General features: G+C 44.9%; 2 protein-coding genes across 7 annotated transcripts in view; one reads left to right on the top strand and one right to left on the bottom strand.

The window, feature by feature from the left end:
* dmxl2 (Dmx-like 2) overlaps window positions 1–19,155 on the top strand; it is a 35,193-nt gene extending 16,038 nt beyond the window's left edge. The window contains exons 19-45 of one of the 5 annotated variants that reach the window (XM_029256162.1): window positions 664–774; window positions 1,036–1,205; window positions 1,436–1,533; window positions 1,708–1,873; window positions 2,982–3,246; window positions 3,703–4,796; window positions 4,976–5,173; window positions 5,350–5,426; window positions 5,727–5,857; window positions 6,452–6,700; window positions 6,842–6,985; window positions 9,849–10,033; window positions 10,138–10,271; window positions 10,506–10,591; window positions 11,306–11,507; window positions 11,609–11,726; window positions 12,704–12,769; window positions 13,209–13,295; window positions 13,619–13,740; window positions 13,832–13,970; window positions 14,494–14,554; window positions 14,915–15,042; window positions 16,891–16,968; window positions 17,129–17,220; window positions 17,340–17,392; window positions 17,547–17,764; window positions 18,255–19,155. In XM_029256162.1, the coding sequence (XP_029111995.1) occupies window positions 664–774; window positions 1,036–1,205; window positions 1,436–1,533; window positions 1,708–1,873; window positions 2,982–3,246; window positions 3,703–4,796; window positions 4,976–5,173; window positions 5,350–5,426; window positions 5,727–5,857; window positions 6,452–6,700; window positions 6,842–6,985; window positions 9,849–10,033; window positions 10,138–10,271; window positions 10,506–10,591; window positions 11,306–11,507; window positions 11,609–11,726; window positions 12,704–12,769; window positions 13,209–13,295; window positions 13,619–13,740; window positions 13,832–13,970; window positions 14,494–14,554; window positions 14,915–15,042; window positions 16,891–16,968; window positions 17,129–17,220; window positions 17,340–17,392; window positions 17,547–17,764; window positions 18,255–18,464 (4,682 nt within the window). In that variant the 3' untranslated portion in view covers window positions 18,465–19,155. The remainder of the gene's footprint in view (window positions 1–663; window positions 775–1,035; window positions 1,206–1,435; window positions 1,534–1,707; window positions 1,874–2,981; window positions 3,247–3,702; window positions 4,797–4,975; window positions 5,174–5,349; window positions 5,427–5,726; window positions 5,858–6,451; window positions 6,701–6,841; window positions 6,986–9,848; window positions 10,034–10,137; window positions 10,272–10,505; window positions 10,592–11,305; window positions 11,508–11,608; window positions 11,727–12,703; window positions 12,770–13,208; window positions 13,296–13,618; window positions 13,741–13,831; window positions 13,971–14,493; window positions 14,555–14,914; window positions 15,043–16,890; window positions 16,969–17,128; window positions 17,221–17,339; window positions 17,393–17,546; window positions 17,765–18,254) is intronic. The other 4 variants (XM_018763724.2, XM_018763725.2, XM_018763727.2 and 1 more) reach the window with 4 other exon arrangements.
* Window positions 19,156–19,425: 270 nt separating this feature from the next.
* Window positions 19,426–26,230, bottom strand: gldn (gliomedin). 2 transcript variants are annotated; one of them, XM_018763474.2, is made up of 10 exons: window positions 25,831–26,230; window positions 24,078–24,129; window positions 23,945–23,962; window positions 23,641–23,739; window positions 23,289–23,408; window positions 22,190–22,327; window positions 21,899–21,976; window positions 21,678–21,806; window positions 21,417–21,567; window positions 19,426–21,329 (listed from the first exon to the last, which is right to left on the bottom strand). In XM_018763474.2, the coding sequence occupies exons 1-10, from the start codon at window positions 26,215–26,217 to the stop codon at window positions 20,867–20,869; spliced, it is 1,635 nt and encodes a 544-aa protein (XP_018618990.2). In that variant the 5' UTR covers window positions 26,218–26,230; the 3' UTR covers window positions 19,426–20,866. The 2 variants fall into 2 exon arrangements, with proteins under 2 accessions (XP_018618990.2, XP_018618991.2); XM_018763475.2 differs by having other exon boundaries at window positions 21,678–21,803.
* Between the last annotated feature and the right edge of the window lie 770 nt (window positions 26,231–27,000).

Raw genomic sequence — 27,000 nt, 5'->3', positions numbered from 1 at the left:
ACACTGGCTGTAATTCTTCATTGTCTGCGAAGTAGAAGTCGGAAACTTGACCACCTTAACTACATTATGAAATAATAAATGGGCAGCATGTAGCTTAGTGGTTAGAGTCATTGCCTTGCAATATAAGAACCTGTTTTTGAGTCCCACATCCTGAATTGCTCCAGTAAAAATTAACTAGCTGTATAAATGGACAGACCGTGGTTAGGTTTGTACTCTAAGCTTCTAACGTTGAAAATCGCCTTGGATAAAGATGTTAGCTGAATAAATGTAGTGTATTAACAGAATGAAACAACTGAGAGCGTTGTCTGCAGTGGCAATTTTCTGCTACTTGTACACCTGTCTGCAATGTTGTGTCCATTTGCGGTGTTCACATACCATATATTGCTGTGTAACAGTGTTATTTCCAAACCCAGGGTATTTTGTGGTTGCCATTATACAAGCGGAAGGTCCTTGGCTAATTCAGCTGCTTGCTTTTGTCGGAGAGAGGAGAAGGCTATACATGCCCCTGGGAGGGGAGGGCTTGCCTGACAGCTGAATTAGAGCAGATGTACATGGGCGGGGTAGCCTTGGAGGGGGTGCATTCAGCATCTACCGGTCATCAGGCCACCCTGGGTCTCCTCCCAAGTGTGTTGGTAAACTGTGACCTGTTTTGCTCAAATCCAGGTGGTGAGGCATTGGACGAGTGTGGCCTACGGTACCTGCTGGCCATGCGTCTTCACACCTGTTTGCTGACCTCCCTGCCCCCGCTCTACAGGATGCAGCTGCTGCACCAGGGTAAGCTGGTGAGGCCAGAAGGATGATGTGGCGCTCATACAGTTGATCCAGCATTGCGCTTTCGGTGGTCTTTACTGTCGCTTCAACAACTCGCAGTCGGTCAAGGGCGCTTCCCCGAAGGGCTGTCATATACGATGTTCAGGGTTTTAAGTAAGGTCATCCCAATGTAGCTCTCCACTTAAAATTGTGTGTGTGTGACAGAGCTTCCCATCCGCTGTGCGTCTGCATGCTCAGCTCTCCCTACCCAATGCGTACCCGCAGGGCTATCCACGTGCCACTTCGCTTGGGCCTTCCACTCGGAGGCAGAGGAGGAGCTGCTGAATATGATTCCGGCCATGCAGAGGGGTGACCCGCAGTGGTCTGAACTTCGGGCCGTAGGCGTGGGCTGGTGGATACGGAACATCAACACCCTTCGCAGGATGGTGGAGAAGGTCGGCTTCCGCTAGCGGTCTGGCCCTATTGCGGGCGACCTCGCTGCACAGAGTGCCCTTCTTACCAGCTGTCTGTCTCCACATCAGTATTTGTAGTTCCACAGATCACTGCTGATAGTCTGCCAAAGGCCAAACGGAAAACCGCTGATCGAATGCACATTAAACTGCTTCATGACGTGCTCATTCCTCCCCTCTAAACTCACCAGTGCTTCTTGCTGTCCTTCCACTAGGTTGGAAAAGCTGCCTTTCAGAGGAATAATGATCCCTTGGATGCCGCTCTTTTCTACCTCGCTATGAAGAAGAAAGCTGTTCTGTGGGGGCTGTTCAGGTAATGCTTTCAGTCCTCTCAATGGTAACTAGCTAGACTTTATTTCTTGTCAATGGCAGCTGTTGTCTGTTGCGTGTTAGCGGGAGATGCTTCGTATTGTGTGTGTTTGAACCGGATTGTCAATGGGAACTGACCCACGGGGTGTGGATTGCATTTAGCCGTTTTTCTCCACAGGTCCCAGCATGATGAAAAGATGACCCAGTTCTTCAGCCATAACTTCACAGAGGATCGATGGCGGAAAGCGGCCCTTAAGAACGCCTTCTCCCTACTGGGGAAGCAGCGCTTTGAGCAGTCCGCAGCTTTTTTCCTTCTCGCAGGCTCCCTTAAAGACGCTATTGAGGTCTGAATTCAAAGGCTTTTTAAAAAAAAATTTTTTTTTTTTTTTTTTTTTTTTTTAAAAGAAACCTTTTAAAATTTTTTTTTTTTTTTTTGCTTTGTTTCATTTGATTTTTTTGTTGGTATGTTGATCTTGTGTTAACTACAGTACTGTGTTTTGTTAGATTATCATATGAGTGCAGTCCAGTGCTTTCAAAAGGACTTAATTTTAAGACGTCAGCTAAGTAAATAATGGTGATACTGAATTAAGAAAAGCTCTGAAGGCCACAAACTTTCCAGAGATACAATTGTACATAATGAATCTAAGTGATCTATGACGTTAAAATTCAAATATCAACTAATTTCTTCATTGTTTTTTGTTTTTGTGTTGGCCTTACTCATTCTGATTAACAGTTGGCTAGATGTTAGTTGGTTATGAAATAAAGCCTCTGGTCATAGACCTGAAGATGCATTTTGGTTACTGTCACAGCTTATGGTTGCAGTCAGACTTCATTTTCAGTTTTTATAGGTCTATTGTTGAGATCACCCATCGCATTTTCATTGTGCACTCGTACACAAGGGTTACTTCGGACGGACTGCTCTGTATTGGTACGTGTATTGGGATGTATGGATGAGTGACCCATTGTAAGTAGTTTATCTAGTAGTGTAAGTCACAACGGTGAATAAGGTGTGTGGGCTGATAACACTACATAATGTCCATTGGAAGTTGCTTTGGAGAAAAGCGTCTGCTAAATAATGTAAATGTATTGTGTACTGTTAAATCGGAAAGGTGAGAACAGCCCAGTAGTGCTTCGTTCCTGTTATCGTAGCAGTCTGGATGTGATGCTCAAAGTAAGGGTGCTTGGCTGCAGTGCTTTCTCGTAATTATTTTTAGTAAGTGTTCGTACTTGGCAGCCCATGTGCTCAGTGTTTGCAAATTAAACTGCTTTCCTTGAAAATCTGCAGGATTGTGGCTCTTGAGGACCAAAATTATGTGCCTGTGATTTGAAGCAATAATTTGTTTCAGTCCTGAGAAACAAAATGTGGTTGGAGTGTCTCCTTTGCCTTCCTCTGCTGAATTGGCACAGAGCTCTACAACACCATCAGGATGACTCGCTCTTTATGAATTGCAGGTATGCTTGGAGAAGATGGAGGACATTCAGCTGGCCATGGTGGTGGCCAGGCTGTATGAGTCAGATTACGAGAGCTCCTCCACCTGCAAAGGCATCCTCTACGAGAAAGTTCTCGGCTGCCAGAGGGACGGCTCCGGCTTCTCCTGCACCAAACTCCACCCAGATCCCTTCCTGCGCAGTATTGCCTTCTGGATAATGAAGGACTACACTAGAGCCCTAGACACTCTACTAGAGCAGATACCAAAGGAAGATGATGAAAATTTAGGTGAGCTCAATTTGATGAGCTACTTTGTCTAAGGAATCTTGAACACTGAACATTGCTAATAAGGACATCTGACTAAGGTCCATCTGGTTACATTAGTCAGCGTTCTGAATTAAAGCTCCATGAAAATTAAACTAATTTACGATGTGGAAGTGAATTGAAGTCATTAGATCCCACACTCTCCTTCTATCTGGATTCGCTTTAGTGACCATATTGGCCCAGAAACACACATTGTCTACCATAATGGCCCAGCAACATACATCATGTTTGTCCCACTACATACAGAAATTTCAGAAACTATATAAAGTGGACAGAAGCAGTTAAAAATGTTTGTGTCTTCAAAAATTTGTAACTCAGCTGTTTACAAGTGTCAATGTAATTATTAGCTTATGTGTTTGTATATAAGTACACAATTGTCCTGGCAATAACCAGGTCTAAGAAGGTTTCTTCTCTTCTCAGAAGTGATGGTGAAGTCCTGCAATCCTGTGGTCTTCAGCTTCTACAACTACCTGCGCACACACCCGCTTTTAATCCGTCGACACTTCACCTCTCCAGAAGGCACCTTGGCCACCCTAGGACTCGCCTCTGAAAAGAGCACTGCCGATGAAATCAACCTCATTGAACGGAAGCTCTTTTTCACCACAGCTAATGCTCATTTCAAGGTGGGATGTCCAGTTCTGGCTCTTGAAGTCCTCTCAAAACTTCCAAAGGTCACCAAGAAGGCTGGGGCCTCCTTGAGTAAAGGTTCTTCCATGGTCACTGTGGGATCCTCCCAGCAACAGAATGGCAGCAGAGCCAGCAACCTGGACTGGTCGACTCCTGCTCAAGCCACATCGGGCCTGGCCTGGGAGAGTGGTGGTGACATATCTGCAGGACTGGACTGGAGCCAGCCATCAGCTGCGCTGGAAGATGACGGTTTGCAGCTCGACTGGGGGGATGACAAGGATGAAGATGAGGAGGAGGAGGAGGATGATGATGGTGGCTTGACAATGAAGTCTGAAACTGATGAGAAAAAAGAGAAGCAGAAAGAGCAAACGGGCCAGAAAATGTCCAGCCTTCAGAGAGAAGACTCGGCTGGAGACTCTGAGGTGGACGTGATTGCGGAGCAGCTGAAGTTCCGTGCCTGCCTGAAGATCCTGATGACAGAACTGCGTACTCTGGCTACTGGGTACGAGGTGGACGGTGGGAAGCTGCGCTTCCAGCTCTATAACTGGCTGGAGAAGGAGATTGGCGCCATGCACAAGATTTGCAACTACAAGGTTGGGGGAAAGGAGGTGACCGGCGAGCTAGACAAATGGAAGGAGGACGAGGGCTCGGGCGAGCTGGACGAAGCTCTGGATAGAACAGATGCAGGGGCGTACGAGCGCCACCAGCTGGAGAGACGTCGGTTGCAAGCCAAACAGCAGCATGCAGAGAGGCGCAAGGCCTGGCTACGCAAGAACCAGGCACTGCTGCGGGTCTTCCTCAGCTACTGCAGCCTACATGGAGCTAAGGGAGGAGGTGTTACCTCTGTCAGGATGGAGCTCATATTCCTGTTGCAGGAATCCCAACAGGTCAGCCTCTACAGCATGTCTCCACCCATAGCTTTCTCATTTGTTTTAATGGGTTCCTCATACCATGGAATGAGAGATATGCATCTCATGTATATGTCTTCTGATTTATACAGTGCTCAAGCAGTTATGGGTGTGTCCTGCTGAATATTTGTCCTAATGTCTCCTGTGGTGTGATTTAGGAAACCACGGTGAAGCAGCTGCAGTCCCCTCTGCCTCTGCCCACCACGCTGCCACTGCTGTCCGCCAGCATTGCCCCCACCAAAACCGTCATTGCCAACCCTGTCCTGCACCTCAGCAACCACATCCATGACATTTTGTACACCATCTTGCAGATGGAGGCTCCACCGCATCCCGAAATTCCCGACGATCGTGTAAGAGTACGCATCCACAGCAGTAGCTCAGAAGGGAGCCAGGAGGTCCAGACTGGGGGATTGTCCATCCACTTGTCCTTCTGATCTCCTCTGCAGAGAGATGTGTTCTTTGAAAAACAGCACAGGATGCAAGAGTAGCTCTGAGTCCATGATGGTGCTAACATGCTGATGTCCCCATGCAGGTTAACGCACTGCATACCCTGGCAGCTTCCCTGTCGGCATGCATCTACCAGGCCCTGTGTGACAGCCACAGTTACAGGTACTGCTCACTGTGTTCTTGCTGTCTTAGGTGCATCAAAGCTGGCAAAAAGCAAATCAAAGCAAGTAAATTGAGTTTTTAGTGAAATCTGGAACCCATTATGTACTGGCAATGTTGCTACCGAACAGGTAGATCAGAGTATCCCGAATAGAGACTTTTTTTTTTTTTTTTTTTTTTATGCGGTTCGTTTTGGCTGTTTTCCTCACTCAACCTGAATCACCATTTACCACACGTCAGTTCTAATTCATGTTCAGATCCTGTGCATCGCTAACGTCGCTGTGGGATGGTCCATGTTTCCAGCAGCCAATCGGAAGCAAACCAATTCACCGGGATGGTGTACCAAGGCCTGTTGCTGAGCGAGAGACGGAGACTACGTACTGAGAGCATCGAGGAACACGCCACGCCCACCTCCCCTCCTGCACAGTGGCCAGGTACCTCGCTGTGGGACCACACTTCCAGTCAGTCATGTCTATAGACAGGTCCGAGGCGATTCCGTGTTTTTAGTACCCATCAGCCAAGTACTTAAAATTGCTTCAGCAAGTACCCAGCTGTATGAAAGGGTAAAATGTACAACAGCCGCGTCTGTTAAGTAGCTAAATTAATGCAATGCAGCATACATGGAGACATCACTGAAAATTGGTGCCTTTTTTTTTGTTTACTGGCCCTATGGTGTGCATAACAGTCTAAGGCAGATGGCTTATTAGAATAAGAACACGCTTGCCTGTAGGAGGGGAATAAAATGTAAGTCATGCTTAAATATGGCACACATGGTTCTTCTTGCGCACTCTAAGGAAAAAAGAAGATGGAATAGTGTTTAGAGGGCTGCCTTTTTTTTCCCAGCTAGTAGATTCACATAGCCAAGATGGCCCTGATGCTGAAACGCGTTGCATGGAGGAGGGGGGCCACTGCAGAGGATTCAGGATGAGGGCCTCTGTGCGACGAGCAGTTACGCAGGTTGCCGCAAGAGGGGCTCGCTGCAGGCAGCCCTGCGTTGACTGACGGTCACCGTGCCCTCCTTCCCACAGGCGTGTCCTCCCTCATCAACCTGCTATCATCAGCGCAGGGTGAGGACCAGCCCAAGCTGAACGTGATGCTGTGCGAGGCAGTGGTGGCTGTTTGCTTCAGCCTCCTCATCCACGGCCTGGGAACGCTTTCTGCCAACGAGCTCTTCCGCCTGGCTGCCCACCCATTGAACAACCGCATGTGGGCTGCTGTGTTCGGGGGAGGGGCTAAGATCATCATCAAGCCAAAGAGGCCTCCAGAGATAGCCCCAGGTACAGCAGCAACCCCCCACGCATGCGTGCGCACGCACACACCCCAGCTGTTCTCGCTTGTTTTTTCCCCAGCGTATTTTTTTGTACGGGCTGGGCGCATCTCTGTCTAGCTTATCTCCATGACCGATCCGCCTCTGCCAGATGTCTTTGAAGGCGTTGAAAAAGGAGAGACACAAGGCACTGGGAATGAGCAGAGTTCACAAGGCCTCAGTGAGGTCACACCCGCTCGGGCCACGCCGCCCACTGACACTGATGTTACAGTGGGAGTCGCATCATTGTCTAGTCGTGAGTAACTGCAGAACTGGTTGCATTATTTAGCTTTTGGTGCAGTTTGACTTCCCCCGTTTTCTTTCTCAAACTTCTGCTCTGGAGTTTTCTGTTTTCTGGATCTGGGAGCTTCAGAGTTGGGCTTCCTGTTAAGGAACCAAAAGAGGATGTGTTTCTTCTGAGTGTCCGTCGCTTGTTTGTCGTGCTTGCTTGCATGCCGTGACCTCTGTTTCATTTATGTTTTGCTGTTCCCATGTGTCAACACTGCAGCCATTAACATTAATTTGGATTGTGAGGTCAAAGAAGACCAGCCCAGTGAGTCAAAAGCAGGTACACATTTGGTTTTAACAGTCATTCTATTTTATTTCCACTGTGTCTGAGATGTTTTTAGTGGAGTATTAGATAAATAGATTAGATTACTTCCCTCCTTGTCCCTTTTAGTGGCCTAAATGAGATCCCCTTTCCATTACAGCTGAGCTCTGTTCTGCAACGGTTGTGGTTTGAAGGGACAGTCTCGAGTCACTGCTTGGCTTTTTACTGGTCACAGACAGCGCTTCTGTTTTGTTACTAAAAATCTCGACACATTAATGTCCCATATAAATCAGTTTACCGTAATGGCACCCACCTATACAGTTTTTCATTATTTTGGGAGCGGTGATGTCAAATGACAAAGGCTCATTTTAAGCTTGCAAATATTATTTTTGAATATCTTTGCCATCATACAAATTTGCTTTAATACAGCACTTTGTGTAGATTTGTACTTAAATGCACACTCACGCTCTCTCGGAAACCGCTTGTCCCAAGTGGGGTCGAGCCGGAGCCTAACCCGGCAACACAGGGCGCAAGGCTGGATGGGGAGAGGATGCACCCAAGCAGGACTCGAACCCCAGAGAGCAGGACTCGGCCAAACCCACTGTGCCACCGCACCCCCACCCCGTCTAATTAAATACACTTTTCACTCTGTTTTGTTAGTTTCACTTTTTAACCTAATGTCCGATGACTGACCAAGTATCTTATTGTGCTAATCGGACCACTTTACAAGACCGCAAACGGGACATGACACGTGATTTATTAACTGTACTGCTGGATTCTTTGTAGTTGCGTATTTCATGAACAGTTTAGATTTAGACACGCCGTGTTGTGCGTTTGCCTGTCGTGATGTCGATCTCTGTGCCAAGGAGGTATCAACAGGTCCAATTATGAGGGGACCAGAGAAGCGTAGATCTGCAAGCGCTGCATGCGACTGGGAGGTATCGCTCCACAATCAAGAGCCTTTCCATTCACACTTCCCAGAAAATGAAAACAAAAGCACAAAAACACTGATTGAAAAACCTGGGCGATGGACTCCTCTTCACATTACCCAGAAAGCATTTGTGAAGTCACACACACACACATTTTCAGAACCGCTTGTCCCATACGGGGTCACGGGGAACCGGAGCCTGTGAAGTCTTTGTAAGATAAGATCTTATCTGATCATGAACTTTTTTCTCGAACAGGAAGGTCACTGAACTCCTATCAGCTGGGAGTGGTTTATACTGGGCCATAATCCTCAAAAAAGCAGATTATCTGTCCCCTTGGCAATGTAGACTGTTTTTCACGCTGTTGGCAAGGATATAATACAAAAGAGATTGAAGAGTCTATAATTTATGGGGGATTTTAGGCTTCATGGTGTAATTTTTCTTGCTGTGCCATGTTTGTGTGTCACATCATACTGTATCGTCCATGTTGTCATGTTAAAGATACCTTCCAAAGTTTTCACTGGTCTCTGCTCATCTGTGTCCTCACTGCCTGCTTTGTCCTGCTTGTCTAATTGATGGCACCGCAGTGGCTCCTGAGATATTGACACAGGACAGCTGTGAAGGTTTGTGAACTGTGTGTGTGTGTGTGTGTGTGTGTGTGTGTGTGTGTGTGTGTGTGTCACACACCTTGTTTCATTGGAAGAGGGCATAGAGCAGATGAAATCATTTATATATATTCATCTGCACCTTTTAATTGAAGTGCATCTCATCCCAAAAAGACATGCTTCTTCTCTTCTCTGAAGCTGCCTGTTTGGTGCTCTTATGCCTAATGACACCAGTGTGCATATCTAGGGAAACATCAGCTCTGTTGGTGCTGGTTGATATAATTTTACAGTGTCATTTACTTTAAAAACCTGCCTGTGGTTTAAAAAAAAAAAACTAATTTCCTGTGGGTTAGGAGGCACATTTGCTTAAAAACAAGGCTGATCTGGAGTTAAATTTAAAACACTTGACTCATCTTGCGGTGTGGACTGAAAATTCCGGATGATGTATCCAATTCCGGTTTCTCCGGGTTTTGACGCAGATGAGGGTTGAGCATTGTTCTCGTTAAAAAGGTCTTTAATGGTTATCCTTGTGAGCACGGTCTATGCCTGCAAGACCCGAAGGTCAGCGTGTATTAAATGCTATATTTGAGCTTTTGTGTGTGAAACCAGGCCTTGGTTTTTAAATAGTACACGTCCAGGCTTCTTCCCATTTTTTCCTCACTTTGAGATATTTTGTAAGCTTCCGGTCAAATCTGACTGCTTACACTGTCCACTCCAGAGTGGTGTGCACCTCTTCACCAGATGGATTTCTTTGTTCTGCTGACACATGGTTGGTATAGATTTACCGTAAATCTGTCAGCTGGATGACGCTTGGATCGGCCTGCCTCGTATCGTCGATGGAGGAGGACGCTTATCGATGTAGTGTGGAGTGTCTGATACCAGAAGTGATGCTATATGGACTTTATCATGGAGGATTTCACATTTTCCCTTCTGCCTTCTTGCTTTCACTCCAATTTTTTTTTTTTTTTTTTTTAAAAAAAAAAAAAACACATTTTGGTTCCTCTTAACTCCTTTTGTGTTCACTTCACCTCCCTGCAGTGCCCCCACCCCCAACTGAGGATGTGGATAAGCACCGGCGCAGGTTCAACATGCGGATGCTAGTCCCAGGTCGGCCTGTGAAAGAGACCCCTGCCACACCCCCACCGGTGCCAGCCGAGCGGCCCACCTACCGGGAGAAGTTCATACCCCCTGAGCTCAGCATGTGGGACTATTTTGTGGCAAAAGTGTGTGCCTCCTGTACTCGATTGGCTGTTCTGTGGTACTGGTCTAAAGGTCACGTTTGTTGCACTGCAGATCTGTGACCGTACTGCTCTCTTGCCCTCTGCAGCCCTTCCTGCCCCCCTCGGACAGTGGCGCCCTCTACGATTCCGACGAAAGTGTGGCCAGCGATGATGAGGATGATGAGGATGCTTTCTTGTCCAACACTCAAATGACGGAGCACTCTGATCCCAACTCGTACAGGTGTGTCGCCATTACTCCTTATGCAGAGTGGCTGTACCAGTTTTTTTTTTTTTTTTTTTTTTTTTACTCATTTAGAGAAAAATGCACTTCAGCCCTGCACTGTGGTGGAACTAGGGGCCAATATGTGCAAAGCAAATGATCTTTAAAATACCTGTCATTGAGATTATACAGTATGTAGGCCTCAGAAGTAAAGTGACTTTTTTTCCCCGCCCCCCTCCCTTCTCTCAATCACAGTTGGGCACTCATCCGCTTAGTCATGGTCAAGTTGATTCTGCACAGTGTCAAGAGCTTCCTGCCTATAACAGGGCTGGATTTCACAGGTACTGTTCATCCACTGCTGAAGAGTGTACGCTCAGTGTCCTGTCCTCTCCTCCCTGAAGTTGTCTGTAATTAACATGTTGGCTCTTCAGCTCACAAACACAACTGGGACCAAAAGTCTCTTTATAGAATGATGTATTCATGAATCGAATGCAAAATCAGTAAAAGTTGACTAGTATGGTCATCTGTTGATTTATTTACTAGCTAAGGTCTGTAAAAAATCTTTTGGTATAGCTGTAATAAATATGCTCTTTAAGACTTTTAGGTTAGTGTCCAGGCAGCAGGTGATGTAGTGGGTAGAGTTGTTACTTTGCAGTCAGTGTTTGAATCCCACTGTTGCAATAGGACCCTTGAGCAAGGTACTTTACCCTGAGCTGCTCCAGCTGTACAAGTAATTGGGTAATAAGGATCTTAAATGTGTTGCTTTCACTGTGCAGCAAGTAGAAATTTTATAAAATACTGTAAGTAAGGAAAATGCAATATCACGATAGATGTATCTTTCTTAAGTCGACTATTCGTAACACAAAGGAAGCGGTTTAATTTGCGGGGCTTGGTGTGTAGTTGAGAATTTTATATGCTAGTTCACTGAATGAGTTCAGGTTTAGAACTGACCTGTTGTGGCTTAATTACTGATGTCCTGCAGTGTAATATCTGAAAAATGGAGGGATGACTCTGCTTGCTTGTCCTTTCTTTTCTTTTGATCCGTGTGCTTGCAGATTTGCCGGTCAGCTCTCCTCTAGTAAACGCTGTCTTGAAGACCATGGAGAATTGGGAGCAGCTGCTCTTTGAGCGGATGAACAAATTCGATGGGCCCCCACCCAACTACATCAATACCTACCCCACGGACCTGAGCGCAGGCGGTGGTCCGGCCATACTGAGGCACAAGGCCATGCTTGAGCCCGAGAACACCCCGTTCAAGTACGCCATGGCCTCCGCCTTCCCCTGGGCATCGGAATATCACGCACGTCCTCGTGCCGGCACTGTCATGTCACTCAAGTGTGTCCCTGTGCTCTGCTCAGGACCAAGCATCACCAGTCCTTTCCTGTGAGACGTCTGTGGCACTTCCTGGTCAAACAGGAGATTCTCCAGGAGACTCTGATTCGCTACATCTTCACCAAGAAGAGGAAGCAGAGTGAGGTAATGGGTTGGAGCTGAGCTTGTCTAGCCCCTCTCATCCTCTTCCATTCACCCAAGAAGTCCAGTCAGCCTTCATCATCATGGCCACACCCCCTTTGCATTGCTCTGTCCAAGCTGCTGATTTTACAGTTGATTTGGGCAAAGCAGCCACCTACTGTTGCTTCTACACGACACCTCGAGTGTTTCGTGCGTAACTACTGCCAGTAGTTGTTTTACAAAGCAAGTCCCTAAGCAGTGCCTGTATCGAGATCTACTGCGTGTGTGATGCAACGGCTTGTAAGACTCACAGATCTGATGCATAATTAGACATAAACAATACATCCATAGCATAACTAAGGAATGAATTTATTGTGCAATGGGCAAAAAAAATAAAGGCTTAATTTTTTTTTTTTCCCCCCCCCCCCCCATACACTACTGTGCCAGACCAATAAGCTTTTGTTTCCTTGTTACAGCTGTTCCTTTTCAGATTCTTTCTGGCAAATACACACCACCATTGTTTGCTAATATCAGTCATCTCTGCTAAAGAAAAACAAGATCTCATGATATTCCTTGGTTTTTATGCTTTCCCATATCATTTATTGTCTTTGTTTACCAACATATCATGAAGTCATTACAATAGAAAATTAAATTTCATGCAGATTGCATGCGTTAAATTGGCAACACGAGGCAGAGTAAATCAAAACCACTGCTTTGTTGTAGTCGGAGAGGTAAGTGACGCAACAGTTTTGCGCGTAGATCCTCAAATTCTGACGTCAGGTAGATCGTAGATCCTGGCAGTATTGTCAACGGGTAAGAGATCTTAACTGCTGAGAGCTCAGTTAAGATGCGGAGTGAAGTGTTCATATGAAAAATACGGCCCATTCATTACATTGTGTTCTCTATGGCAAAACCCTCTTCTTTTTTTTTCATTCCATGTTTTTGTCGTGCGTGCATGTGTTTCTCGTTGTTGTCGTGACTGTGTGGTGTGTGTTGTGTAGTTTTTAGAAGACCATGTGGACCAACTCACACAAAACTGCGTAGCAGGAGGTCACAAACCCGCCAAGGTAGTATTCCTCTGCTGAGACCCTCACGCCAGCAGCTTCCTGCTTTGGGCCTCTGTTCACTTCCACTTCAAAACGCCCAGGCTCCTCCTGACAGACGATTTCTAACACAGCCCTAAGTACTAAACACCACCCCTAACCCAAACCTCCAGTCATGCTTATGTTGTGACATTAACAAACTGAAATATACTAACAAAAGTGTACATACGGTAACTCATTGAACATGTCTGCACTGCAAAGCAAAACTGGTTTCCAATATAGTAATGGAGGAATTTTGTCAGACAGCAAAGGAATTATAAGAACCACTCAGGAGATGTGGCACATGGTTTAAAATGCATGAATATTGAATGCTTTCTTTCCTCCTTTCATCAAATATGCAGAGATTGCAGCATTTATGTATGAGAAGGTTTGGCTGGTGTAACAATATAGACCTTCCTTTCAGGTGGAGGCAGATCTGGGCTATCCAGGAGGCAAAGCTAAAATCATTCACAAGGAGTCGGATATTATCATGGCATTTGCCATCAATAAGGTGAGAACAACTTGAAGTGGGGTTGGACTTTGTGTTTGTCTTGACTGGCACATTATTAACTGTACCGTGATGCCTGTAAAATAGAAAACACTTTCGTTATGATGGCTCAAGGTCCACGCAGTACAAAAAAGTAATATGCTCACGGGTTCTGCTTTCAGACTTCCAGTCCCCATGAGTCAGATGTTTGGATTTATTTAACCAACAATGTGCCTTGGTACTACACAATGAGTTTGGCTAATATGCTCAGCGCTAATTGTATTCTAGGATTCAGATTTAAAGGTAATCGTAGTCTGGAGCTGTAGGCTATTGTTTGCTTTCCCTAGGCCAACACAAACGAAGTCGTGCTGGCCTCCACACATGACGTGCAGGAGGTGGACGTGTCCACTCTTCTAGCCGCACAGCCCTACACCTGGATTGGGGAGGAGTTTGACAAGGAGTCCCGCAGGTCTGTCCAAACATCTGGTTTGGGTTAGGGCTGAACGCTGGTTACCTGCACGGGTTTGTGACCTGGTTTCCTCTTCGCGTTCGTTCTTCAGCTCCGATGACCTGGACTATCGCTCCTCACACACCAACATTGCTCAGGCCAGTGCGCCTCCATTCGCCCCTCCGCAGGTGCCAGCCTCCTCCTCGATGCCATGGCTGGGCAGCGGGCAGACCAGCACCGGGGCTAGCGTGGTACGTGCTTTCTGAAGTGCCAGGGTCCAGTGAGGGGGTCAATAGCTGTTTTTGAGCTAGGGATTGTGGGTAGAGCAGTACATGGCCAGCAGATGGTGCCCTTTGCTCCACCTCTAAGTGGTTCACATGTTACACCGGGTTTTTGCGCGTTTTCCCAACTGTACAGTTCCTGTGTGTGCAGCACCGCACATCTGCAAATGAAACTGTGTTTCGGAAGTGTGTGATACACTGAAAGTTGAACTCGTGAGAAATATTATGTAATAATTTCATCAGCTAGTAGGAGAATGGAGACATTAACAATGGTGCAAAATCCGGACCATTTCATTAACTTCCTTCAAAAGGAAACGTAAATGTACACATTATTTTTTTCATATAAAGACATTTTCTCTTACCATATATTAACTCCATGATGTATGAGAAAGAATTTAGAATTTAAAAGAAGCCAGTTTATAGAGTGTGTGTCCCCTAGACTACATTCTGCAGTGGTGAAACAGGAAAAACTTTTATGTCTGTTATCTTACAGATTATGAAAAGGAACTTGAACAATGTGAAGAGAATGACATCCCATCCCATTTACCAATACTGTAAGTCCTACTTCCGGCACATTTCTGCAGGGTGCATGCACGCTAGGGTGAAAACAATGCTACGTGTGTTTTTCTTCACTCTCAAGTGCAACTTTGGCCCGTGGTCCTGCAATGCACAGAACGTATTAAGATGGACCACCTGAAATTAGACTAATATTTTTGTACTTGCTACATACTGATTTTACAGACGTCACTGAGTCCTTTCAAAAAAATACAATGTAAATCTTTGAGCCAATAAAAAGGCCAAATGTTGCTCTGCTGTGCCGTCACCCTAACAGCGTTTCTGTGCTGTCCACGCTGACCTGCTGAGGTGTAAAACGTTCCTATCGCACTCATACCATGAGTTTTCCTGGTGCTTAGACATGACAGGCGCCCAGGATGGCAGCGTGCGCATGTTCGAGTGGAGTCGACCTCAGCAGCTGCTGTGCTTCCGACAGGCGGGCAATGCCAGGGTGACACGCCTCTACTTCAACTCGCAGGGAAACAAGGTGGGTGTCGTGGTTCTGTTCCTCCACTTCCTCTGTGCAGACCTGTCTTCCTGCACCCTAACTGCCCACGATTGAACCCGGTCATACTACTCCTACGTTTACATTTGTTTATTTAGCAGATGCTTTTCTTCAAAGTGACTTACAGTGTAGTGTTATCAACCCACACCTTATTCACCCAAGGTGACTTACACTGCTAGGTACACTATTTAAAATGAGTTACTCATCCATACACCAGTGAAACACACACTCCATCATTCCTTCACTCGCACGTGCTGTGGGTGATTTTTAGAATCTGAACAGCATGTCTTTGGACTGTGGGAGGAAACCGGAGCACCTGGAGGAAACCAACGCAGATACAGGGATTACATGCAAACTCCACACAGATTGAATGAGGATCGAATCCACTACATTTTATTATAAGCACTATTCTGCTTATAATAAATATAAAAGCAAATATAAATTAAATATAATGACTTAACATGTATTTGTATGTCAGTGTTGTAGTTGTGTGTAATTAGATTTAGCATTTTATGAAAAGAAAAATTGTACATCTTTTATATAATAAAAGGGGCACCAGGTCACAGTTGCTACTTTTGGACTTGGAGGCTGCAAGATCGAATCTCCCCTTTTGCTGAAGTACCCTTTGGCAAGGAATTTTCCCCAAGATTGCTCCAGTAAAAAAAAAAAAAATTACCCTGCTATTTAAATGGTTAAATCATTGTAACTTCCTTAAAAAAAAAAAAAAGTGTTTTTTATTTAGCAATCTAAATGTAATTAATGTGTAACTGTATAATATAGGGGATGCGGTGGTGCAGCAGGTTTGGCCTCTGCCTGCTCTCTGGTGGGTCTGGGGTTCTTGTCCTGCCCCTCCAGCCTTGCGCCCTAGGTTCCAGCTTGCCGCGACCCTGCTTGGGATAAGCAGTGTGTGTGTGTGTGTGTGTGTGTGTGTGTGTGTGTGTGTGTGTGTGTGTGTGTGTGTGTGTGTGTGTGTGTGTATAAAATAAAATGTGTTATGAAATGCATATCAGTACTTTAGCATGTCTAATACAAACCTGTTTCAACTGATATAATATTCACTAGGTAGTACAGTGCCGCAGCAGGTAGTGCTGGTGCTCACAACTCCTAGGTTTTGGATTTGGACATGGGTGCAAATCAGGCTCAGTCTCAGTGTAATTTTCGTGTTTTCCCCCTGCAGTCCAAATATATGTGTGTGTGTGTGTGTGTGTGTGTCTGTTAGTTTCATAGCTTTGCTGTTCAGCATCATGTATCAAGCATTGTAGGTCACCTTAGACCTTACAATGGAAAGGCTAAATACTGGGTAATAATAATTGTACATTGCTTTCAAAAAAAAAAAAAAAATCAACTTCCGCTAAATGAATAAACAAAGAGGTCATATTTATAAATGGGAAGTTGTAAGCTCCCTTTGGACTTCATGCTGTGTTGGAATCATAATGATGTTGAAAGGAAAATGTCCAGCTCAGTAGGGAGTCTATGGGCACTGCAGCAATACTCAATTTTTACCCGCTTTTACTCTATGACCCTGCAGTAGTTTGCTGCGTTATATACCTAAGGCTGAAAGGAGGAACACATGTAATTCATTCATTATGCTTACTGTTATGTGTTTCAAATAATGGAAACCATGTTTACTTTGTAGACTATCTCAGTGTCAGCTTAGTGAACAATTTTTTTTTTTTTTTTTTTTTGGCATTACCTTGATGTAGCTGTATCATCAGTATCTGTTTAATATACTGTTGATGGGAGATTCTGTGCTGAAGGTCAAATTTTGCACAACAGGACACTGCTTTTACAATCCCAGTCCTTTTAAAATCCTGTTTCCTCCTGCTGCAGTGTGGGGTTGCAGATGGTGAAGGGTTTCTAAGCCTTTGGCAAGTGAACCAAACATCATCAAATCCCAAACCGTATTTGGTAAGTCGGCCAGAAAGAAACGAACAAAAACAGACTTTCCAGATTTTTTTTTTTTTTTTTTTTTTTTAATGCTTTAGCGCAGAACAACTGGAGTGTGAATAATTTAAACTTCACTGAATTGAGCCAATGATTTGTGTGTCTCACTCATCTCCAAATGCAGAGCTGGCAGTGTCACTCCAAGACCTGCGGTGACTTTGCCTTCATAACATCCTCCAGTCTCATCGCCACTGCGGGCCAGTCCAACGACAACAGGTGAACGTGAGGGCAGACGTGACCCGACATATGTACCCGATGCACAAAAACTGTATCAAACTCCTCATGCACCATTGTAGAGAATGGTATTTATGCATTAATATTTGTTTATTTAACAGAAATGTGTGCTTGTGGGACACCCTTGTTTCACCAAGTAACACCATGGTCCACGGTATGTATTCTTCCTGAGATGATATGACCCAGCATTCAATGAGGCAATAAGTATCCGAAACCCTGAGTGTGTCTGTTCTGCTCTAGGATTACATACCCTGTGTGTCACCTGGTCCCAGGAGACGCGTCACTAACCTGTCGTTCCGTCTTGCCAGCCTTCCACTGTCACGAGAACGGGGCCACGGTGCTGCAGTACGCTCCCAAGCAGCAGCTCATCATCACTGGGGGCCGCAAGGGATTTGTCTGCATCTTCGACATCCGCCAGAGGCAACTGCTGCACACGTTTCAGGCCCATGACTCTGCAATCAAGGCACTGTCCCTGGACTCCACCGAGGACTTCTTCGTCACGGGGTCTGCCGAAGGGAACATGAAGGTGACCTCCTGTGTTTGCGTAACTTCACTAGGTTATCGTCTTCTTCCCATAAGAATTCTGAATGCCTAGTGTGTAATCTGTACCGCCGTAATACCATTCACTGGGAACCCTGTATAGAATTGGCAGGACACCATTTGTCTGAAGTCCTGAATCTTCGTTATTGCAGCTGATAGAGCAACTTCAGAGCACTTGAGTATTGGATTGTGGGGAGGAAATATATGCGTGTGGAGGCCAGAACGAAATGCATCTGCTCGCATCAATGGAAAGCAGAGTCTGAGTGTAGCTTTCTCCTCAAAAGCCTCCCCTGGCTAATTATCTTAGTAAACGGTAAACATTGAGGACCCAAAATAGTCATTGTAGGGAAGCAAACTTAAGAGCCCACTTGAAATGCTCCTCTGAGATGCTCTATTTACTGTCCACTGTGTTTCTCGTGCTGCCTGCTCCTGTTTCCACTTATGAGTGATCATCGTTCTCGGGCCCTTTTGGACAGGTTTGGAAGTTAACGGGTCACGGGCTGCTGCATTCCTTCAGCACCGAGCACGCCAAGCAGTCCATCTTCCGTAACATTGGCGCCGGCGTCATGCAGATCGAGACCTGCCCAGGCAACCGCATCTTCACCTGCGGGGCAGACGGCACTCTGAAAATGAGGGTCCTGCCTGACCGCTACAACATACCGGCTAGTATATTTGATATCTTGTAAATTGTAAAAGTTTGCAGTTAAAGGATGGGTGGGAAAAGTTTTCTGCAGTAAATGGTAACGTTTCTTTTCCCGTGGACTGTAATAAAGTGAAGCTTACAGTAAATATTTTTCTTGAAACCCAGAAGCAGAGGCTAGGTATTATTCTTCTATTTTAAAGACAAATTGCTGCAGTTAAAAAAAAAAAAAAAAAAAAAAAGGCTGAATTTGTTCCAGAATCTCTTATAGAGTGTATTAATAGGAAAGCTATGCATGTACTGTAACTGTAAAAGCGGTGCAATCACAGGTTATTGATAGTGCTCTGTAAAAGTACTCAAAGCAAAAATTTTCAAGTGTGTATCTGTAATCATTTTGTGCCCACAGCTTAAACTCTTAGCATCTGTTACCAGCACTGTGGTTCTATACTCAAGTCTGTGGTTTCCAGTGTGAATCAAGTTGTTGGATCTGCATTTTATTTATTTATTTATTTGATTGTTTGTTTTGCTGCTCAGACTGCAGAATAAGCAACGCAGGGCCCTCGATCCCACTTTAACCCGAGTAATTGAAAAGGGGAGAGCACCGTTGTGTTCACATGCTACTGCTGCTGCTGTCATGAAATGCCATTTTTTTTGTGGCAGCTCAGAACTATTACATCATATACTGTAAATGTCATCTGCCATTGGTTTGGAACATACATTTTAAATCACTAAATTATTGGTTTTAACAGAAGTGCAATGTTTTTGTTATTTTGCACAACGTTTTTTTTTTTTTTTTTTTTGCTTATTTCTTGTGTTCATAGACTGTTGTGTTTATATTTAACTTACTGCCTTTACATTAGAATGTAAGGTGTATTACATAGAAAACTGGGACTCAGTGCAACACTACTTTGGTTGGTGTTACTTTTTTTAACAATTTATCCATGACAGAGGATCCTTTGCACTCAAATCTTTGGACATTAATAAATTTTATTTTAAAACTACAAATGCAAACTTAAAGAAGAAACTGTTACATTTACAAATGAATGTCTGGCTTTGTTTGGCCAAGTAGTAAATAATTTGAAATAGTTTTAATATATATAGATATATGAAGTACCACAACAGCTTGTACAAACATTAAAGCTTTTTCTTTATTTTATTTGTATCATAGCTGCTCAATTAGTTGTACTTTGGTTAATTGTACGGTACTCGTTAAACAGGTTTGTGTTTCTGTCAAAACTGTTGGAAGCCATGTCTGCTCTGTGTATTTAACTGTTAAATACCACCAGTTGTACTTTCACTTATCGTCTGTGTTGTGTATGGATCTAGAGCCCACGATGCTCTGCTCACGGGGAACGCGGCCGAGGCCTCAGCAGTCTCGCTGTGCATAGGTAGTCCTGCCACCATCAATGTTTTACCTTTGTAAGTTGAATAAATTCTTTTTATCTCATGAAGGAGACTGTGCCTGTTTTATCCCGGTAAATAGTATTTCAGGAAAGAAAAGGAGTACTTTCTTTCCCCCTCATGAGATCATTAAAAACTTGTAATTTTCCAGTGTATGGTTCCTTTTTATCTTGCAAGTGTTTACAGCAAGACTTCTTTGGAATGGTTTTCCTGTACATTAATAGCATATCAAATCCATCCATTTATTATCAGTGCCCACCTGTCTAGCTTAGGTACACAGTGGTCCAGAGCCTATCCTGGAAGCACAAGGTATGAGGCATAGTGCACCCTGGAATGGACACCTTGAAACCCTGATCCTGAACTGTAAGGGGAATCACACACACTCATTTACTCACACAGTCTGACACTGGGCAATTTGAAGCCAGTTCACCTGAAACATGTCTCAAGACTGTGGGACTGAACCAGAGCACCCAAAGGAAACCCAAAGCTCAGGAGTTCTGAGAGAGCTGTACTACCTGCTGCACCACTATGCCTCCCATTAATAGTATAACATCACTTGTCAGTTGAGTACAGATGCTCCACAACTAATGACGAGGTTACGTTCCGATAAGCCCGTCGTATGTGGAAAAATCGTAAGTCGAAAAAGACTACAGTACATCATAGCCTAGCTTACCTTAAACGTGCTCGGAACACTTACCATAGCCTACAGCTGGGCAAATTTAAGCAGGAGACAAGCATGGGTGTTTAGTAGACATGAGGGGATGCGAAAACCCAAAAAAACACTTCTAACACAGCATCAGTTGTTTACACTCGTTCGCGTGATCGCTACAGAGAGTGCAAGCGTGATCAGATCAAAATTCACAACTTGAAGTATGGATTCTACTGATTGCGTATCGCTGTCGTACCATTGTAACTTCTAAAAATCATAAATCAAACCATAAGTAGAGGAGTGTCTGTAAATGGAAATTGGAATACTGCCTATTGCAGCTTTTCTTATTCTTCAGTAAAAATTGCGAAAGAAATTAGTGAGATATAAGGCCTTCAAGACTAATCAGAAAGAAAGTGTACTTTGTATGTTTTCACATAGCCGCTGTCCCAAGCGAACAATTGTTTATTTCGCGGACTATAGGACAGCATGGCCAGGACACCTGTGGAAGATCTAAAATCAAAACTAACACTCAGGGGTCTCTCTTTGAGCAGATCGAAGGCATATGTCACTTTCATGTCTTTGACATCAGTAACATACAGCACCCCACAGGCTATGAAAGCATTCCCAGCCTTTGTTCTGGGATATGACGTGTTGATGTAAGCGACAACAGAGAAGGTCTTCTCATCCAGTTGTGCTACCATGATGGTTTCATCTGCACTGGCTGCAAATATGAGCCACAGGCCATTTTCATCCACTGCTAATTTGAAGTAGGTCTTGGAGTTGTTGAGGAGATAGACAAGGTTCTGGTAGAGGGCGTTCTCGACTGAGAGAGTGTATAATTTCTCGGTTTGCAAGTGAAATCTGTAAAATAACAGTTCATTAGAAATGGAAAATAAAATGCAGGAAAAGCACCCCAATTTCCAACACACCCTAGCTGTTGACACTTACTTAGCAATCTTGAAGGTCCCAGCTATGTGGTAGTAGATGGAGCCGTTGCGCATGATATGACCACAGCCTTGAAAGAACTTCTTTACGTCAATGATGTCACTGCTACTGTTCTCGAAGGATTCAATGTCTTTATATTCCCTTACTGTTCGACCTGGCGTGTTGACAGATCCATGAAGTCAAAGAATGTGATTCAGCACTGTAACACTGATACAAAAAAAGGTAATTAATCTATACAATGAAATTAATTTTTTGTAGGCATACCTGAGAAGTGCTCAGCCACCCAGATGCGCTGGTCATTTTCTACTGCTGAATCCTGCATCCATGCCCCGAATGTAGTGTCCACTTTAGTGATATTTTTCAAGCTAACAATGGATTTAATTATGCACCCTGCTGGGTTTAAACAAATAGTGATCTTAACTGAAGGATTTTGGAGAGTGTTAGAGAAATTAACAAGCATGTATACAACAATACATATACTGTACCAGGTTTTTGAGGTCCTGCTTCTTTTTTTCCTGTTCCTCCATACAGTATGTCATCATTTGGGACAGCATAAAACAACCCTGGAAAACACCACCTGAATTAAACTTGGAGTCACACTCTGGCATCAGCACAATTGGGTTGCCTGACATTTATTTTTAGCGGTCCAAAAACATTTGAAATTTTGCATGCTGTCCAGCTGTTTTGACCCTCTACAGCTCTTGTTAGTGAGTTGCTTGTAGAATGAAGAGGTCAGTCCTCCAAGCGGGCTGCAGTGAAACATGCTCCACATTCACCTGCAGACTGCTGGGCCTGCTGCTCATTCACCCGATTGCTCTTTCCCCTGAGGGGCCCCGGAGGCCCGGGTAGGCCTGGAGGGCCAGGCGGACCAGCAGGGCCAGGACTTCCAGGAGGTCCTACTGGACCTGGGGGACCTTCCCAAAAACAAAGACATACCAATTTAAGAAAAACTTTTACAAACCATTCCTCTTCCCTCAAGATGGCTGAGAAATGGCAATATCATTGCCCAATATATCTTAGTAATATATACGCCTATTGGGGTCTTAGACTAGTACAAAGAGTACACATAATTTCAGTGTTAAAGATTTCTAATGTCTGTATTTTTAGACTGAAGACAGTATAAATAATCTATATTTGAATTCAGCAAGAAGTGTGGTGAATAGAGCACTCCCTTACACTCAGAGGTCTGAATCTCCATTCCTGTTGTTTTACATTTACATTTATTCACTTAGCAGATGCTTTTGTCCAAAATGACTTACAACAGATACTATGTAGTGTTACTATACTAGCCCACACACCTTATTCACCAAGGTGACTACATTGTTAGATACACTACTTACAAGGGGTTACTCATCCATGCATCAGTGAAACACATTCACACACTATGGGGGAACCTGAACAGCATGTCTTTGGACTGCGGGAGGAAACCAGAGCACCCAGAGGAAACCCACGCAGACACAGGGAGAACATGCAAACTCCACACAGACTGAGCAGGGATCAAACCCACGTTCTCTTACACTACCCAGGCGCTGTGAGACAGCAGCGCTACTCACTGTGCCACCATACCACCCGTTTTACCCTTGCTCAAGGCACTTACTCTGAAATTTATTTATACTGTAAAAATAAATGGAATGGAATGGAATGGAATTGAATTGGATTGAACTGAACTGAACTGAACTGAATTGAAAATGCTCCAGAAAAGTTTACTCAGCTGAATGAATGAGAAAACAATTGTAGGCAGTTTAGTGCGCAAACCTAGCATTGTAAGTGTCATCGGAAAAGAGTGTCAGCTGGATGATGGATCATATCCGTAATACTTTAGTGTATTATTGAAACCTATGCCATGCAAACGCTGTCAGTGTCTGTCTTGCTTACCCATTAAACCAGCTTCATTGGAGGGCTCTCCTTTCTCACCAGGGGCACCAGGGGGACCAGGTGGACCAGGACTTCCTACATCCCCTTTTTCTCCTGAATCTCCCTTTTCTCCAGTGGGTCCTAGCAGATTTTGACATTTTTCCTTAAGAAACCTACTTCATCAGGAGGAATGTCTTTGCATGTTTTAGTCACAATGGCAGAGTGCACCATCACAAAATACCTTCAGGAATGTGTTGAAGCAGCATGCAGTTGTTTAAACCCTAGAACCATGACCGGCAGGTGGCAGGTATCAGGATCTTCACTTAATAAAGAATCCGAGAGCCACAAGGAAGAATATGCAGCTACTCCTCACCTCTCTTCCCTCGTCTTCCTTGGACTCCTGGGTCTCCCTTAGGCCCTGGGATTCCATCCGTTCCATTGTGTCCCGGGATTCCATCAGAGCCAGGCAGACCTTTAATAAATGTGTGGACAAATGAACACGCAAACAACGATACCACATCATCGGTATATTTGCACACACCCACTACATGTGACCTTCAGGCCTTCTCACTAATGCAGCCAAGCAGATCTTTGAAAGCATGAGCAGCAGTGCTGACAGCAGCACATCCCTGTGGTTTCTGGATTTTTGGTTTGAATTGTTAGAGTGCCTTTCTTACCAGGTGGTCCAGGAGGTCCTGTAACACAAGAAGAACAATTAACACCATGAAAGATTGCATCACACTACATTGATTTCCTTTATTGTATATAATGGGCATAACAGAGCAGGAATCTTACAGAAATTTGACGTACCTGTTAAACAGATGCCTTTTGTGCTGTTACAGAGGTCTACTAAGACTCTGACCTAGAAAAAAAAACAAAAGATTCTGTTGCTCCCACATCCTTATTGTCCAGACGACCTGTGCAGTTACTGCCAGTCAGGTACTGACGATACTGAATGTCGACAGAACAGAGCAGAGCAAATACAAGGACAGGTGTGCTTTTCTCCTGAATTACATCCAAACTCTTACACATGGTGAAAGAGTAATAATTCGGTACTTTAAAAAAGGCCTTGTTTAGTCTCTGCAGCTCTTCTGTAAACCGAAAAAAAAAAACATTTATATACTTAAATGTAAATAAAGCTACCTGAAGACTTTCAGTAGCTAGAATTTATACATAAATTCATCTAAAATCATCAGTTAAGGTTATGAAATCTGACAAGGAAGAACAGAACTTCCAATAAATTATTCTCTATAATAATTTATTCCCACTGGGGACAGCTTGTGGTCTGTTATTTAGAGCTGCTGCCTTCGCAGGTTCAAATTCTACCTAAGGCTGTAGTACCCTTGAGCAAGGTGCTTCTAAACTGCTCCAGTAAAATTACCCAGCTGTATAAATGGGTCTACAATAGATAGCTACACATCGTAAGTTGCTTCTGAGAAAAGTGTCAGATAACTGAATAAGTGTAAATGCACTGCAATAACCTGTAGTACATCTTAATGATACAGGAGTAATAAAAAGCACACACACACACACACACACACACACACACACACATTTTCAGAACCGCTTGTCCCATACGGGGTCACGGGGAACCGGAGCCTACCCGGCAACACAGGGCGTAAGGCCGGAGGGGGAGGGGGACACACCCAGGACGGGACGCCAGTCCGCCGCAAGGCACCCCAAGCGGGACTCGAACCCCAGACCCACTGGAGAGCAGGACTGCGGCCCAACCCACTGCGCCACCGCGCCCCCTGTAATAAAAAGCATTACAATAATAATGAAAGCTGTTCATTACCTTTGTAACTATTAATTAGCAGTTCTGGATGCTGCTTAAACAAGCTGGTTAATTTTGATGAATGGCTGTGAATATAGCTATTTTGCTTGTAAGAAGCACACACGCACAAACACACACACACACACACACATTTTCAGAACCACTTGTCCCATACAGGGTCACAGGGAACTGGAGCCTAACCCGGCAACACAGGGCATAAGGCCGGAGGGGGAGGGGACACACCCAGGACGGGACGCCAGTCCATTGCAAGGCACCCCAAGCGGGACTCGAACCCCAGACCCACCAGAGAGCAGGACTATGGTCCAACCCACTGCGCCACTGCACCACTGCACCCCCTTCCCCTAGAAGCACATAACACTAAACTACCAAAGAAAACTAAAGTGCAATGTTACCTAAACATTGTACAGAAGAATACACACACACACAGACACACACACACACACACACACACACAGTCTGAAACCGCTTGTCCCAAGTGGGGTCATGGCAAGCCAGAGCCTAACCCAGCAACACAGGGTGCAAGGCTGGAAGGGGAGGGGACACAACCAGGATGGGACACCAGTCCATCACAAGGTACCCCAAGCAGGACTTGAACCTCAGACCCACCAGAGAGCAGGCACTCAAACCCACTGTGCCACAGCACCCCAACACAGAAGAATACCTTCCCAATAATACTGTGAAAATAAACATCATGTTTACACCATATATTTAGTTTATCCTTTTTTGTAAACTAAATCACTCAGTGCACCATATAGTAATAGTGCTCACCGGCACCATGGAGTAAGTCATCATCATCATCATGTCCTCATGCTCAGCTCTGCGGAGTCCCTCCTGAGGCCACTGGTCTTGGCTCCTCTTGTCTCGGGAGTACTGGTACCCCACCACTTCGCGGTCAGGGTCGGGGTCATGGTCGCTAGATGCCTCGGTGAGGAGTTGCACTAGCGAGCGCTCAGAGAGCTCCTGTAGCCGCTTCTCCAGCTGGGCCAGGCGGCCAGACAGCTGAGTGTGCTGGGAGAGCAGGAGGAGCAGCCCGGCTCCAGCGAGCAGGGTCAGTGAGCTCACCCCAAATAGCAGAGCTCGCAGCCCCCAGGGCACCCCAGGACCGGTCCGACCTACACTCCCCCGTTGCCCCGCACACGGTCTCAGCTTCAGCATGCCAGCTCCAGTGGCTGAAAGAACACGAATGTGGGACAAATGAGCACGTGCACGAGCAGATTTGAACTCCTCCAGACAACAGCATACAGCAGTCTGATAAATGTGTCCGTTGTTCTCCAAAAATGTCAGGCAATTTCAGTATTGCGCAATGGCAGCTCTGTAAAAGATTGCCCCCGCTTTGCGCAGCCACCTGATTTATATGCAGCACGGCTGCTTTTAGCACTCAAGACTGCAACTGTGGGCCATTTCTGCCATAATTCATATTCAAAGAGCTCTAAGTGATGGGAAAAGGCTGAAGGAGTGTGGTTCATGGATGACCTTCCCATTTCCTGATCTGGGACTCTAACTATGGCAAACATTTCCTCACAGGACATTCAACCATAGCAGTGACCTTGGTTAATGGCCTCTGAGCTGAGAAAGAGAAATGTACTGTAAACAATCTAAAGGAATCTATCTCAGTACAACATTTTTTCCCTGTTTAAAGTCAATTTGCATTTATTCACTTAGCTTATGTTTTTCTCCAAAGCAACTTACAACATTAAGGTATTTATACAGCTGGGTAGTTTTTTGTAGAGCAATTGAGGGTAAGTACATTGCTGATGGGAACTACAGCCAGAGGTGGGAATTGAACCCCTGACCTTTGGGGTTGAAGGCAGTAGCTTTAATCACTACAGTAGCAGCTGTCCAATTATGTCCAACCCAAACCAACCAACCAATTTCAATAAGCACTTGTCCCGAGGTGGGGTCACGGTGAGCTGGAGCCTATCCCAGAGACACTTGGCA

Source organism: Scleropages formosus, chromosome 11 (assembly GCF_900964775.1).
Source record: "Scleropages formosus chromosome 11, fSclFor1.1, whole genome shotgun sequence".
Lineage (NCBI taxonomy): Eukaryota > Metazoa > Chordata > Actinopteri > Osteoglossiformes > Osteoglossidae > Scleropages > Scleropages formosus.
The sequence above is the reverse complement of the archived record's forward strand: the minus strand, read 5'-3'. Positions and strand labels throughout refer to the sequence as shown.

What these genes read in the sequence shown, in the direction of transcription:
- gldn (XM_018763474.2), bottom strand. Translation starts at nt 26,217, where the DNA reads ATGCTGAAGCTGAGACCGTGTGCGGGGCAACGGGGGAGTGTAGGTCGG. An exon ending in AGGAAGACGAGGGAAGAGAG is followed by an intron (nt 23,409 to 23,640) that starts GTGAGGAGTAGC and finishes AAAATCTGCTAG; the next exon opens with GACCCACTGGAGAAAAGGGA. An exon ending in AGCAGGACCTCAAAAACCTG is followed by an intron (nt 21,807 to 21,898) that starts GTACAGTATATG and finishes GTTTAAACCCAG; the next exon opens with CAGGGTGCATAATTAAATCC.